This window comes from Bidens hawaiensis, unplaced genomic scaffold, assembly GCF_021521415.1.
Source record: "Bidens hawaiensis isolate Kalapana, Puna unplaced genomic scaffold, B.hawaiensis_p1.1 tig00006538_1, whole genome shotgun sequence".
Classification (NCBI taxonomy): Eukaryota; Viridiplantae; Streptophyta; class Magnoliopsida; order Asterales; family Asteraceae; genus Bidens; species Bidens hawaiensis.
Window position 1 is genome coordinate 173174 of NW_027491440.1, and position 16170 is coordinate 189343.

The 16170-nt window shown below is 35.1% G+C and overlaps 1 protein-coding gene across 1 annotated transcript; it reads left to right on the plus strand.

Moving 5' to 3' along the window:
- The first annotated feature begins 71 nt into the window (after positions 1–71).
- On the plus strand, positions 72–1026 carry LOC143632873 (uncharacterized). The gene is made up of 3 exons (XM_077101290.1): positions 72–453; positions 564–647; positions 827–1026. The coding sequence occupies exons 1-3, from the start codon at positions 72–74 to the stop codon at positions 1024–1026; spliced, it is 666 nt and encodes a 221-aa protein (XP_076957405.1).
- Positions 1027–16170: the final 15144 nt, after the last annotated feature.

The following is a 16170-nucleotide window of genomic DNA, read 5'->3' on the forward strand; positions in this document are numbered from 1 at the left end:
CCTTAGTTAGAGGAAGTGAGGAGAAGAAACCGAGAGAGGTTAGGCCGTCACCGCTTATAGATCATGCTCATATGCCGTATCCAGCCCATGCTAAGAATCAGAAATTTACTAGAGAGTACGAAAACTTCTTAGACATGTTTAGGCAGCTTAGGATTAATCTTCCGTTTATCGAGGCCCTCCAGCATATGCCGAAATATGCCAAGTTTTTGAAAGATCTTCTTAAACGAAAGGAAAGTCTGGAGGGGCTTTCGACCGTTCCATTAAACGGAGAGTGTTCTACAGTAGTTCTTAATAAGATACCAGAAAAGTTACCAGATCCCGGTGTTTTCACTATTCCATGTTTGTTTGGTAGGGATACCTCGTGCCAAGCATTGGCCGATATAGGAGCTAGTATAAAGCTAATTCCGTATTCGTTGTATGAGAAGCTAGGCCTGGGAGAACTCACCCCAACCCGTATGTCATTGTCATTAGCTGACCGTTCAGTGAAGTACCCTAGGGGATCATAAAAAACTTGCTCGTTAAAGTCGATAATTTAGTCTTCCCCGTAGATTTTGTGGTTTTAGATATGGAGGCCGATAAGAGAGTTCCTATTATTTTAGATCGTCCATTCTTGCATACTGCTAGGGCACTCGTTGATGTATTTGAAGGTAAGATCACTCTAAGAGCTGGCGACGATAGTGTCACTTATGTTGCTAAATCCATGAGACACCCGAGTGGTCAAGACAGTCTTATTGATCCATGTCATCCCGTTTATTCAATTGAGTCTTTTATTCTGGGCATGGATCCACGTCTTGATCACCCCATTCCATCGGAGTTTGTTTGGAAGATAAGAGAGAGGTCGCGAGTTCTCAAGAGTTGATGGATTTTGATAGGGAGAGAGACGGTGGAAAGCGAAAGTTTGTGGAGTTTGGAGAAATTGGAGATATGCGAAACAAGATTGGTGAGTGGTCGTATCGTGATGCAGTATCTTGGAGGGCCATGGAGTCTTACCAAGGTGGAGGAAGCTCTACTTGGACAGCCGAGTAGATCACATAGGAGAGTGTCTTAAGTGAAAACTCAAATGTAGAGTTTGTATAGTTATCCCATTTTTATTTTTGAGTCTTGTCGCGTCACTAACGTAGATTTTTGTAGTTCTTCTTTGTTTTTATTTTTAAGTTTTGCAGGATTTAGTGAGCTAGAAAAATGACCCCTATGAAGTATAATGCAAAATTCAAGTGTGGGGACGGAACAACCGAACATTATACTTTTTATTATTTGCTGCTATTTATTCATGTTTTATATATTAGGTGGGTTGGATGGTCTGGTAAAATACTTTGAATGTTAACATCTATCAAATTGATAAGATAAATTTAGATATTGTTTGATGTGTGTGCCACTTCCGTTCGTGTGTGAGGGACGGAGATACCGTTTGCTGAGTACGTTCGAAGTTGGAGGGCAGCTTTAGAAGATGACTTTAGCATCAATTTTCATGCGCATATTACCAGCTAAGTCTTTTCCATTATCTATCTTCTTTATTTTTTATTTTTTTATTTTTTTGGTTTTTTTTTGTTTTTAGGTTTTTAGTTTTTTTGTATTCTGATTTTATTTTTATTTTTTCGTACTTATCCTTACATTTAGGACAATGCAAAATTTAAGTGTGCGGATAGGATACTTGAGTCGTAGTTAAAAATTATGAATTAAAAAAAAGTTTTGAAAAATGTCGATATAATTAAAGAAAGCGTACTAAGCTTGGGATGTGTTGGTAGGCCCAACTAGTCTTGAAAGGTTTCCCATTGCATATTCTAAATAAACCTAATTCATCTTAGATTTTGTGGGTTTTCATCCTAGGGGGGATAGTGAAGCTGAAATTTGATAAGGCATAGAGAGTATTACCATAAGTTGATTACCCTAAGGTAGTGAGAATTGAATGCACTTTGAAATTAGCACGCCACTCTGTTTTATGAAAATAAATAAAGAGTGGTGGCGCCCCACAAATGTCCAATTTTATACGAGCTTTAGAATTTAGTTATATATTTATAGGTAAAAGATGCCTAAGCGCACAATAACATAAAGAAAATAAATAAATAAGTATTCCAAAAGTTGGTCTAAAAAGCAAAAAAGATTGAGAAAAGTTATGTAATGAAAAATGCCAAAGAAGCATTCTTAAAAATAGAAAAAGAGGCCCAAGTGCACATAATAGACGAGACTGAGAGTTTAGGTGTTACTAAGGGGATGGTGACTCTGAGTATACACTATTAGGACTCGAAATTTTTTAGTCAATAAATATTTTCTTAGGGAATATATAGGACAAATTCAAATAATATTTAGGGCATGCTCGTACGACCTCACTTGACCTGTCATCCATAATTCCATCTAAGTGTATTTTCTTCTTACCATTAAGGGGTTCTCATCTTACGGTGATATGTTAAACCAGTTTGCTTCAACTCAATTTTTAATTGCCTTTACTATACTTGAGATGGGGTAGGTGAATATTGACTCAAAAGGTGTGAGACCCATTGTTACCATCGGACAAAACAAGGATTGGAGCCTATGTGAGCCTCTCCTTCAATTCTTCAAACGCCTCTTCCTGATATTTACCCTAATTGAACACTACAGTCGTTCAGGTCATACCGGTCAACGGTGCGGCTATCTTGGAGAAACCTTAAATGAACCTCCTATAATAGCCAGCCAACCCTAAGAAACTGTGTATCTCAGTTGGGTTTTGCGTCGTCTTACAATTCTTTATCACCTCAATCTTCGCTGAGTCCACAGTAATCCCCTCGGGATTGATTATGTGAGCTAAAAACCGTAATTCTCGTAGCCAAAACGCGCACTTCGAGAACTTAGCATACAGTTTCTCGTCTTTCAAAACTTCTAACACTTCTCTCAGATGCTTAGCATGGTCAGACTCGTTCTTCGAATAAATCAGTATATCGTCAATGAAAACGATAACTGACTTGTCTAACATCGGCCGACATACCCTATTCATCATGTCCATAAACAATGCGGGAGCATTCGTTAGACCAAACGACATCACAAGGAACTCGTAGTGTCCATACCGCGTCTGGAACGCTGTCTTAGGGATGTCTTCCACTTATACTTTCAACTAATGATAACCTGATCTGAGGTCTATCCACGACAACGAGCTTGCACCTTGTAACTGATCAAACAAGTCGCCAATCCATGGCAACGGATATCTATTCTTCACCGTCAGCTTATTCAACTCGCGATAGTCTATGCACATTCTCATACTTCCATCTTTCTTTTTAATGAACAACACCGGCGCACCACACGAGGAAACACTTGGTTGTATGTAACCTTTGTCGAGGAGTTATTGCAGTTGGGACATCGGTTCTTTCATCTCGGACGACGCAAGGCGGTAAGGTAATTTCGCGACGGGTTGCGCCCTTGGTACTAATTCTATCTGAAATTCTACCTCTCGTTCCGGTGGCAACCCTGGAAGGTCCTCAGGGAACACTTCTGGATAGTTGCACACTACAGGAACATCTTTCACTTCCTTCGTTACAGCCGAAGCATTGACAACATACTCCTGGTAGGCACCACACCCTCGCTAACATTTTCTCGGCTTTGATCATCGCAATGACACTAAGCCCCGAAATTTCCATATCATCGTAAACCATCACTGTACCACCATCCAAGGACTTTAACCTTATCAACCAATCCATTCCCAAAACCGCATCGAACCCTCCTAAGGTCATTACACAAAGGGTAACAGGAAACTCACATCCTCTAACTCTATCTTACTATCCTTAACCATTCTCATTATCCTAACAAAGGTTTCACTAGCCGTTTCTACCATAAAAGTTTCAGGCACATGACAACATTTCATTTTAGCTAACTTACAGAATGTTACATCTATAAAACTTCTATTAGCACCTGAATCGAATAAAACAGAAGTAGAAATACCGTTTACTAGAAATGTAATTGTCACGACATCTGGGATCAGCTTGGCCTGTTCTTGAGTCAACATGTAAGCTTTCTTCTTTGTCCTGGATTTCTCATCATCTTTCTTCCCACTTCCCCTAGCTTCACCTTCAGTACACTCTCTTGCAAAATGACCCGTCTTCCCACACTTATAACACGCAGGTTTAGTTGTACAATCCGGAGCATAATGCCCCACCTTCCCACACCTGTAGCACGCATTTGATCCCATCCTACACTCACCACCATGAAATTTTCCACATTTATGACAGACATCAATACCCTTTCCTCGTATAGCACTCGCCACCGTGCATTTTTCCACATGTCTAGCACGGCTTCTTCTCCCACACCTAATGTTTCTTGTTTTTAGGGTTCTACATCTGAGTACCGTGTCTTTTAGCATGAGCATCCCACTTCTTTTCTTTCTTCTCTTACACCACACATTATTCACCGCTAAGTCATTGTAGACCAATTCCGCAAGTTCAACCGCGAAATTGAAAGTAGAAAGTGTGCTTGTCCTGACCAGTGTGCGGACGTTTTGCGGAAGTTCTCTCACATAAACTTGATCCTCTTCGCTTTAGTATTCACCATTTCGGGCACCAATCTTGACATACGGTTAAACTCGGTAGTGTATTAACAGTGCATCATCTTTGTAAGACCCTGAATCCCGGGGATCCTACAGTTGGTATTCATACAAAATGCTTAGAAAAATATTTAAACTCAAAAACAGTTCATTCCATTAAAATAACCAATTTAGAGTACAATTCAGCGGAAAATCATAATTAATAAAACAAGCTCCCAAAACCCGGGAATTATGCCCAAAACCAAATTGAAATGTATTTAATAAAACGTTAAAAGAAAACTTTTATTATTATTAAGACTTCCGACTAAGCATGTCCTCCACTGTCCAAGTAGCTTCGTGCACGTCCAAGCGGTAATGCATCCACCTCCTAACCTGAAACTCACACTAACATGCACACAAAGTCAACTTGAGCTGAGTGAGTTTAAGTTTTATTAATTAACATCTGTAATAATAATCATAATAGTCATTCCAAGAGTTTTAAAATAAACGGGATATAACCGTTAGGCCAAATAAACGGGATATAACAGTTAGGCCATCATCAACAATAAGTAATCATCCTTATATATATATATATAAACATCCTTATAATTATATATAAACATCCGTATAATTATATCCCTACATATATTTCATCCAAGTAATAACATCAGGGTCGAGCACACGTACAACCCAAACACGTAGCATCTCATCCAACGTATGCAAACACAAAGTAGGCATACGTAAACATCCTTCGTCGATAACGACTAAATAACATCGCCAATTATTGGCCATACAATAATATATATACAAACATACGTACAAACATACAATACATCATCCCAAGGCCTACCCTATACAAGTAAACCGATACAAAATAATTTAAACGGTTCATCAAGCAAAATCGCTTAGGTGTGCATGCTAGCCCAAAAACTTAAAAAGAGTAAAAAGGGGCATCATGAACTCACCTGACACAAGGCACGATTTCACCACAAGCTAGAGGACCCCTAAGTAATCCCAAAACTCAAACATCTGTCGGTTTACATTCAAACACTACTAATGACATCGAAAGGACTCGTTTATCCTACGAGACATTCTAACATGGTTCGAGTTACCTAAAGCCTCGACCTCATCAAACTCATTCACAACAGCCCCCGGGGCCTTACATCCACCAACACGACCCTTAGATACTCCTGGGAGTAAAGAATTCCCAAATTACCCCCGGAAGCACTAGGTGATACCAACACGCGCGTTTAAGTGTCGTTTAGGCCATTAACATCCAACTCAGCCCCGTGTGGACCCAATATGATAAATTTACAGCCAACAAGTCCACATGACGCTACACGAGTCAAATGGGTCGGTAACTAGTAAGTACAACGCACCAACTACTCAATAAACGCGCATGCGCGTTGTACCGACCCGTTTGAGTAGCCGACAACCAATTCAGCCCCAATATTTATAAAAATCATTTTCCAACAGCCCGTACACTAAATCGAGGCTATCCGAATTGAATTGGTTATCACTTACTTCATACCTCGCGTTAAACGCAACAATCTACCCTTCTAGCCAACCGAAAACAATATTTCAACTACAACTAGTTGACCAATCTAACGAATACCAATGAACATGATTTTTAAGTATGATGTACTAGACATACCTAGGAGGATTTTGGTGCAAAAGCCTCAACCAAAACAGTCCCGAAACCTCTCAATTGGATAGCCACCCGGTTAACCTAAAACAAGCCATTTGTCGATCAATACTCGCGATATAAAGATCAAATAAGGTGTAAAAGACTTGTAGGGACATAGTACTAACCTTCAATTGAAGTTTTACGCTCAAACCTTGGCTGCAAAAAGGAAAATCGGAGGGTGGGGTGGCTGTGTTCTTGCCGATCGGAAAAGGGAATAGGGTGGGGGGTTAGGGTTTTATGTTTTGTGTTATAATATAAATATTTCATCCTAGCCCCTCCAAGTTTGAATGTTATGGCAACTTGAAAGAAAAGATTAAATAACTTAACGTACCGGGAAGATGATAGGGTCAACGAAATATGCCGGATAACTCCCGAGAAGTATACATACTTTACATGCTCTAAATCTGTAAACCGAAAATTAACGGGTGTTACAATCTTCCCCGCCTTCAAATTTAGGAACCTCATCTCTGCCTGTTCAACTTCAGCATCAGCACAAAACTTCTTCATGACCATCTCTTTCAAATCCTCCCACTTCATAGCCTTATTCTCTGCAGTAGTTTTCCTTTGCTCAACCATTTCCCACCAGAACATAGCTTCTTCACTGAACGACTATGTAGCAAAGCCCACAACTTTGTTGGGACGGCATCGCGAATTCGGATAACCTTGTCCATTGCGGTTATCCATTGGAGAGTAGCGATTGCGTCACCCACACCAGTCAGCTTCGGTGGGTCACAACCTTTAAAGGTCCTGTAGTTGCACCCACCTCGGCCTCTCTTTCCATCATCGACTTTCACCGAACGAACGTCACTTGATGCTTCTTTCTCGGTCTAATCATCTTTCTTCCTACTTTCCCCAGTCTTCTCAATGGTTCTTGCACGGCTTTCAGTAGACTTGTCTTGTTGGAGATTCTTCACTGCGGCAGCAACTGCCTAAGTGATAGCAACTTGAATAGCAGGGTCGAGCTGGTACCCTTCCTCTCTCACAGTCATGCTTCTTTCATTACCAGTTTCAGTAATCGGTTCTGCTAAGGGTACTCGGTTAACACGCAGCCTGCCACGGCGTCCCATACGCCCTCCTTGTCCAGCAGTCGTCTTACCACTAGCCATCTGAATTCTAAGGGAAATTCACAAACATCGTCATGTGAGGAACTATTTAGTACAAGGATAGTAAGGTTGCAGGTAATAAAAGTGGCCAGCTATGAATAGTTGCTCACGTTACTCTCAGTGTCCTATACAATTCCTTTCACAAGTCTACTTGTGCTCGTTTATACTTATAACAATTAGTCAATCAAACATTTCAAAAATAAGCAAGTAATCCTCTTTCTAACAATCTAACTAGCTTTCTTACTCATTCCTACATTATACACAAGTAAATCATGTATTAAGCTTGCTTGAGTGACACATGGGATTCTCTGGCTGGCATCTTCTTTCTTTCTTCCTTAAGTCCTATTTTCTGTTCAAGTCTAAGCATGTTGGACGCTTATTCTCTTAAACTTATGCTCTGATACCAACTTGTAAGGCCCCAGTCTCGGGAACCCTATTGTTGATTATGTTGGATTTACTCATTCACATAGTTCAATAATCAGAATTAATTAAAACCATTCGTGGAATATAAAATCAAACATTCTTACAAAACATAAGTACTTGTTTTAAAACCAAATAGCATAAATCTAAACGAAAAACATAAACAACATGTGAATCTTCTTTCTCTCGATGCCAGTCTTCATTTATTTGCCACATGCCTCTCCACAAGCAACCTGCCTCATTCTATTCACATGTGTGCATACTAAAAGTCAGCTACCTGAGTGAGTTCTAGTTAATCAATTAACATATATTACATTTATATCCTTACTTATACGTGTCCGAAGATCCGTATTCTTCCTTTACTTATGCTTACTTCTTTCATGCATACATACATACATACATACTTTCTTTCATACTTCCCTATGGTATACCACAAGCTATTCTATTTCTACCGTCTCAGATATTATTAGGGTCTGGTCCCTTCTATCTCATATATTACTAGGGTCTGTCCCTTCTGCCTCAGATATTATTAGGGTATGGTCCCTCCTATCTCAGAAATTATTAGGGTCTGGTCTCTTCTGTCTTAGATATTATTAAGGTCAGGTCCCTCTATCTCAAGTAACCATGCAACCATACATGTCCCGTCAATCGTCGATACATTCATTACCATACGTTCGTTATCATACGTGCATACTTTTCATACCTTTTAGTTATGTATATAAACATATATATACATTTTCACACATATAAACATTCTATAATAATAATAACATTCAATACATAATCATACACTTATCACTTAGGATAAGTGTATTAACTATCACATAGGAGTGCACAGCCCCAAAAAACGTCACTGAGTAAAGGGGATAGAACTCACCTGGATCCTGATACACTCGGTGTTAATAGTAATTCCCTTCCTTAGTTGTGCACGGCTAACTGTTTAACATATATATTCATTAATTAACCGTGTAACTAACTAACTAATTAAACTAATTTAATTTGCACTTAGTTATCTAGCGTATTTGATAAACTAGGCTTGTTTGTTTGGGCTAACGAATCTAACGGGATTACTTTGTTTAACAATGGTCTTTGCTTCATGTTCGTATCCCTCAGTCATTATTGTATATTCATCTTCTTTATTATAATTATGTTCCTTTCTTTTAATATCATATATATATATATATATATATATATCTTTTCTTTGCCAGATCGCTTATATCTAAAAAGTATCGGAACATACGGAGGTGACGAGGTTGGTTAGTTTAGTTTATTTTGTTGGATCATCTTGGATTAACTAGTGAATAGGCCTAATTAGCTATTGGGCTTGGATAGACCAGGCCCAATAGATTATATTGATATATGGGCCCAACTGTATGAGTCTAGTTGCATGGGGCCCAATCCAATCGCATGGCCCAAAAATGGATTGTGAGAACCGGGTTTCGAACCCATGACATCTCACTCCCATTATGGTGACACAAGTGTTTCAAATTTCATAAAAGTTAGAAAAATTGATAGGCTCGGAGGTGGCATATCGGAAATGTTCATCATTTTTTTCTTAAATTTTAATAGTCGTGGGAAAAATACTCAATTTGCTAAATACTGAATCTTTTGATTATTGCCAAAATGTCCTTGAAAATAAATTCAAAACCCAATCATATTTAAAATTCTAACTTTCATTTGTTTTACATTATCAAATCAACACTTTGAACCCATAACAAGTGTGATGAAAATCTATTTGCATTCTCAAACTTTTGAAAAACCCTTTTTTGCCTGTAACAAATTTTGAGCCAAATGTAGTTAATTTGTACCAAACAATCTATTTACCAACTTTTGACCTGTAACAATCAAATTTAAGTTCCACAAGAATACCACGACAACCTTTGATAAAAAAAACCCTAATAAACTAAATATGATAAACTTTATTATATTTGAAAGTAAATTAGTATATACTATCCTTACAATTTAACATATATATATATATATATATATATATATATATATATATATATATATATATTAAATCTATATAAACGAAACATTTAAAAGCTCTTTAGTTGATTATCTCAAGCCACCAGATTGCTTTATTTGTAAATGAATGCTTCTCATGAATTTGACCTAAATTCATGAGCATGGGTCTCACCAAACCCAGATAGCCCTTAAACGGGCTATAAAATCTTATTAAAATAAAATCAATCTCACCAAATATTTGATATAAAAATCGAAAAAATTACAAATTTTGTCCTTTTGAATATCCAAAATTATGGATTGGGTCCTTTGCGAAAATGAGTTTCATTCTCTATCCTTTATATGGATATTTGCCTCGATTTTAGTCCTTTACACTAACAGCCATCCAAAAACTATGTTAAGTCTTCACATGTGCGAAGCATGTGAGGGTAGAAAGGTAATTTCTTTTATTCAAATAAAAGAATAAAAGAGAAAAACCTTCTCTCTCTCTCTCTCTCTAACCACCAACAAATTTGAACCCCTTAAGTAAACACACCACCATCGGATTTCACAGCCATCGTCATCTTCAACAGTAATTTATGCAACTTCTTCACCAACGCAAAAAAAAATGTCTTACTCGTCTGCCGATAGGTTCTTAGGTCCTCCGTGTTTTAAAAGACGCTCAATAGATCTTGCACTTGCTAAACCCTAAAATTAGGGAAAAGTGTATAAAATGAATAGTGAGTACAACCTTCGATTAACATTACTCATAAAAGGCATTAGCCCTCATATTCTAGATTCCAAAATATGACGACACCGCTATGTCACAAAACGGTTTCTAGCGGATACCGAAAAGGAGTTGTTTTCCGACGAGGTGTTTGATGTGGAGCAATTAGTGCTGTGTAATTTGGGGAACCTCTCGTCTCTCATTAACCCTAACCCCCAAGTGGATGGTCGTTAGTGTAAAGGACTAAAATCGAGGCAAATGTTCATATAAAGGATAAAGAGTGAAACTCATTTCGATAAAGGACCCAATCCATAATTTTGGATATTCAAAAGGACAAAAATTGTAATTTTTTCTATAAAAAACCTACAAAATAGGAATATACTAAAAATTAATATCCGATTTAAAAAAAAAGATATCATTTATAATTAAGAAATAATTTTATAGTAAAAAAAATAAGCAGGTCATGGGTCTCACCAACCCAGATTGCTTTTACATTGGGGTATAACATCTCATTTGTGTCTTACATCATTAAATCCTAAGTATATTATTAATTGCTTACAATAAATAAAATTAAAATCTAAAAAAATATATAAACATTATAAACGAATAATGTAAAACAATCCCGTAATACGGGGGATAAAAGCTAGTATTACCATAACAATCTTTGATAAAAAAAAACCCTAATAAACTAAATATAATAAACTTTATTATACTTGAAAGTAAATTGGTATATACTATCCTTACAATTTAACATATATATAAGATTGTATTCCTTTAAAAACTTTAATTTTATTAAGAACTCTAGAAACTCATATAGACCACTCATTATTTATTAACCTTTACAATTATCTTTTATGTGTAAAGTGTATAATGGTAATGAACAAAATATTTCTCTCACCTAGTCATTACCTGATTTCCTTTCCGGTGTTTACATTAATTTTTTCAGAACAAAACATAAGTCTCGTCTAATTACATTAATTAATGTATTGGTTTTTTTATTATTATTTTCCACTTTTCACATATGTTAAGTATTATTTTTTTTTTTTGAACGACTAATTTGGATTACTCACGAACCACTGGAGTATCATCGTGCCACCAGTGGTACCACGCGATCATATCCACCACCAAGCCACCAATTCATGAGGAAACTCAATATTTGAGAAAAACCCCCTCTTGTGAGATTCGAACCCAGGACCTTATGATCGCTAAGCCTTATCTCATCACCAAGATACCATTGGACTAGAAGTCCTTTGGTGTTAAGTATTAAACTGAACTTAAATATTATCTTTAATTTCTTCAATTTGAATAAAGTCGTCTACAAATATATTAGAAAATTAGATGTTTACACATATGCAAGTTTAAAAATTAAATAGACCTTATGTATGCAATTTTAAAAATTTGATGTTTACATATATTTACACACATGCATAAGTAATAAAAAAATTGAATATTTACACCGGTGTATTTTGTAAAGAACTATATGTAATAAAAAAAATAATACACGTATGAAACCAAAATAAAATGTTTACACTAGTGCAATTTAATGTTATGAAAAACTAAATAGATTTTTCAACCCATATGCATTTCCGCATGCTTTTTTTTCTTTTTCGTTGATATTCGAAGTGTTCCAAAGCAATACAAATTGATTGATCCCATGGACCAAAATCCTTAAAGAAAAATACAAGAAATTATCATTTATGTAAAAACATAAACTAGAAAACACAACAAAAATAAAATGAATTATAAGCTTCAACTGAAAATATATGCACATATTTACGTATGTGTAAATTATTTACATATGTGTAAATTAACTTACGTATGTGCAAATTAGTTTACGCCAAACTCCATAGTATAGAGTACCTAAAGAAACGTCAAACTTTACACCACATTTTTTATCCTATGCAAATAATCAAAGAAAAAAAGAGCATAGTTTTATCCAAAAGAATCATTGAAAACAAAACAAAACTCCACTCCGGTATGTGCAAGTTAACAAATAAAATGAAATCAAGTTTGCAATTTTATTCATAAGATTTTTTTAAAACAGACCAAATCAATTATTAGATTTTTGAAGCTACAAGCTTACATCTCATGTTTCCTTCCACCCCCTTCGACTCAAACTTTATCTCTTTGAATTTTGTTGTTTTTCTTTAAATAAAAATACAGCCGTTCAGGTACACTCTCTAACTGATGTTACCATCGATTTCAATGGCATAACAGTTTACATGTAACTACTATTTAGGGGGTGAGGGACAGGTAACCTTGTGTTGAAGACGACAATTGATGATGTAGTCTTAACCGGGTTGAGACTGCATACAGATTAGTGTGCGCTTGACGAGCATCAACAGTCTACCGTGGAGGAGTAATACCTGTGTGATTTGCAGAGGGTGTGAAGATTATGTGTGAAACTATATAGAAGATTAGGGTTTAAAAAAAACAACGGTTTAAGAGAGAGAGAATGAGAAATTAAAGGATTATTTGAGAAAATACAATAGTACCTTTTTCTCTTTAAAATAACCTCCTTCAACTTCTAATTAATTACTATAATGCCACATTTGTTTTTAACCCTTGATTTAATGATCTAATGGTTGAAATGAGATCTTTAAGTTCTCAATAAAATCATGAGTTCTTAACTAAAACTAACTCTATATATATATGTGTGTGTATTACACTAGCTTTTATCCCCCCTATTACGGGGTTGTTTTATATTATTCGTTTATAATGTTTATATATTTTTCTAGATTTTAATTTTATTTATTGTAAGGAATTAATAATATACTTAGGATTTAATGATGTAAACACAAATGAGATGTTATAACCCAATTTAGCTATCTGGGTTTGGTGAGACCTATGACCCGCTTATTTTTTTTACTATAAAATTGTTTCTTAATTATAAATTATATCTTTTTTTTAAATCGGATATTAATTTTTAGTATATCACAATTTTATAGGATTTTTATATCAAATATTTGGTGAGATTGATTTTTAATTTAATGAGATTTTATAACCTGTTTAAGGGCTATCTGGGTTTGGTGAGACCCATACCCGTGAATTCGGGTTAAATCCATGAGAAGCCTCCATTTGCAAATAAAGCAATATGGTGGCTTGAGATAATGCAGGAAGCAACCAAAGAGCTTTAAATGTTTCGTTCAGTGGTGGACATAGCTTATTAGGAGGGGTAGCACCCCCTACCCCTCAAATTTTCCGGTGAAATGGAATTTTTACGTTTTATGTATTACGTTACCCCTGAAAATTATATTACGCCACCTCTCAAAAATTTATAAAAGCCCAAAACTTTACCTTTTAAAATTTAAAAGCCCAAGATGATAAAAAGCCTACCATTTAATTAAAACTTAAAAGCCCAACTTAAATAATCGGCTGAAGGTAGGTATGAAACGGGTTATCATGCGCCGGTACAAAACGCGTAACCTGGCACCCGTATGCGCTAAACAGGTGACCGGGCGTGGAGACGCGCGTAATGCTAACCTAGGCCCGGGATGCGTGAAACTCATAACAAGGTGGTTGTATGAGTGAAACGCGTTAGCAGGTGCTGGTACACTTGAAATACATTACCAGACCCGCGAAACCGGTAATTGGGCGCTAGTACACGCGAAACAGGTAATCTAAGGCCGGCAATGCAGCGCGTAACCAGATTGGGGAAGTGCGAAACGCATTACAGAGCCCCCAAACGTGTGAAACGCGAAACCAGCTACCCATATGCGCTAAATGGTTACAAATATTTTTTCGTTAATGTACAGTCAAAAATTTTTTTGCGCTACCCCTAAAATTATGTTCTAGATCCGCCACTGGTTTCGTTAATATACATTTAATATATATAAACGAAAACCCAAAAATCCTACGTGTTGCGATGTGGTCGCTCTCCCTTTTTATAAAAGCCACCAAATTTCTTGATTTTTAAATGGAGGCTTCTCATTGATTTAACCCAAATTAATGGGTATGGGTCTTTACCAAAACCAGATAGCTCTTAAACGGGTTATAACATCTCATTAAGTTAAAAATTAATCTTACCAATTATTTGATATGAAAATCCTACAAAATAGGAATATACTAAAATTTAATATCAAATTTAAAAAGAAAAAGATATTATTTATAATTAATAAACAATTTATAGTAAAAAACATAAGCGAGTCATGGGTCACCAAATCCAGATAGCTTTTAAACGAGTTATAACATATCATTTATTTATGAACCCTTTCATCATCAAACCCTAAGTATATTATTAACTTTCTTACAATAAAGAAAATTAAAATCTAAAATATTAATATTAATATTAAAAAACAAAAAATGTAAAACAACCATTCTCTCATGCCATCAGATTACTTTATTTGTAAATGACGGCTTCTCAAGCATTTGACCCGAATTCACGGGTAAAGATCTCACCAAACCCAGATAGCTCTTAAACGGGTTATAACATCTCATTATATTAAAAAATAATCTCATCAAATATTTGATTTGAAAATCATATAAAATAAGAATATACTAAAAATTAATATCCTATTTTATTTTTAAAAAAGATATTTTTTATAATTAAGAAAGAATTTTATAATAAAGAAAATAAACGGGTAATGGGTATCACCAAACCCAGATAGTTTTTAAACCAGATTATAACATATCATTTATTTGTGAAACCATTTCATCATCAAACCTCAAGTATATTAATTATTAACTTTCTTACAATAAATAAAATTAAAATCCAAATATGCATATATAAATATTAAAAACGAATAACGTCAAACAACCCCCGTAATACGGGGGATAAAATCTAGCATATATATAAACGAATACCCTAAAATCCTACGTGTCGTGATGTGGTCGCTCCCCCCCCCCCCTTTATGGAAGCCACCAAATTGCTTGATTTTTAAATGGAGGCCTCTCGTTGATTTAACCTAAATTCATGGGTATGGGTCTTATCAAAACCAAATAGCTCTTAAACGGGTTATAACATCTCATTAAATTAAAAATTAACCTTAACAATTATTTGATATGAAAATCCTATAAAATAGGGATATACTAAAATTTAATATCTAATTTAAAAAGAAAGAGATATTATTTATAATTATTAAACAATTTTATAGTAAAAAACATAAGCGGGTCATGAGTCACAAACTCCAGATAGCTTTTAAATGGGTTATAGCATATTATTTATTTATAAAACCCTTTAATCATCAAACCCTTAGTATATTATTAACTTTCTTACAACAAAGAAAATTAAAATCCAAAAATAAATATTAAAAAACAAAAAATATAAAACAACCATTCTCTCAAGCCATCAGATTGCTTTATTTGTAAATGAAGATTTCTCACGCATTTGACCCAAATTCAGGGGTAAAGGTCTCACCAAACCCAGATAGCTCTTAAACGGGTTATAACATCTCACTATATTAAAAATTAATCTCATCAAATATTTGATATGAAAATCCTATAAAATAGGGATATACTAAAAATTAATATCCTATTTTATTTAAAAAATATTATTTATAATTAAGAAACAATTTTATAATAAAGAAATTAAACAGGTAATGGGTATCAACAAATCCAGATAGCTTTAAAACCGGATTATGACATATCATTTATTTATGAAACCATTTTATAATCAAACCTCAAGTATATTAGTTATTAACTTTTTACAATAAATAAAATTAAAATCCAAATATACATATATAAATATTATAAACGAATAATGTAAAACAACCCCTGTAATACGGGGATAAAATCTAGTATATATGTATATGTGTGTGTGTGTGTGTGTATAGGGTTAGGTTAAAATAAAAACCCACTTGAGTTGTGA

What these genes read in the sequence shown, in the direction of transcription:
- LOC143632873 (XM_077101290.1), top strand. Translation starts at nt 72, where the DNA reads ATGCCGTATCCAGCCCATGCTAAGAATCAGAAATTTACTAGAGAGTAC. An exon ending in GGGAGAACTCACCCCAACCC is followed by an intron (nt 454 to 563) that starts GTATGTCATTGT and finishes TTGTGGTTTTAG; the next exon opens with ATATGGAGGCCGATAAGAGA. An exon ending in ACTCGTTGATGTATTTGAAG is followed by an intron (nt 648 to 826) that starts GTAAGATCACTC and finishes TTTGTTTGGAAG; the next exon opens with ATAAGAGAGAGGTCGCGAGT.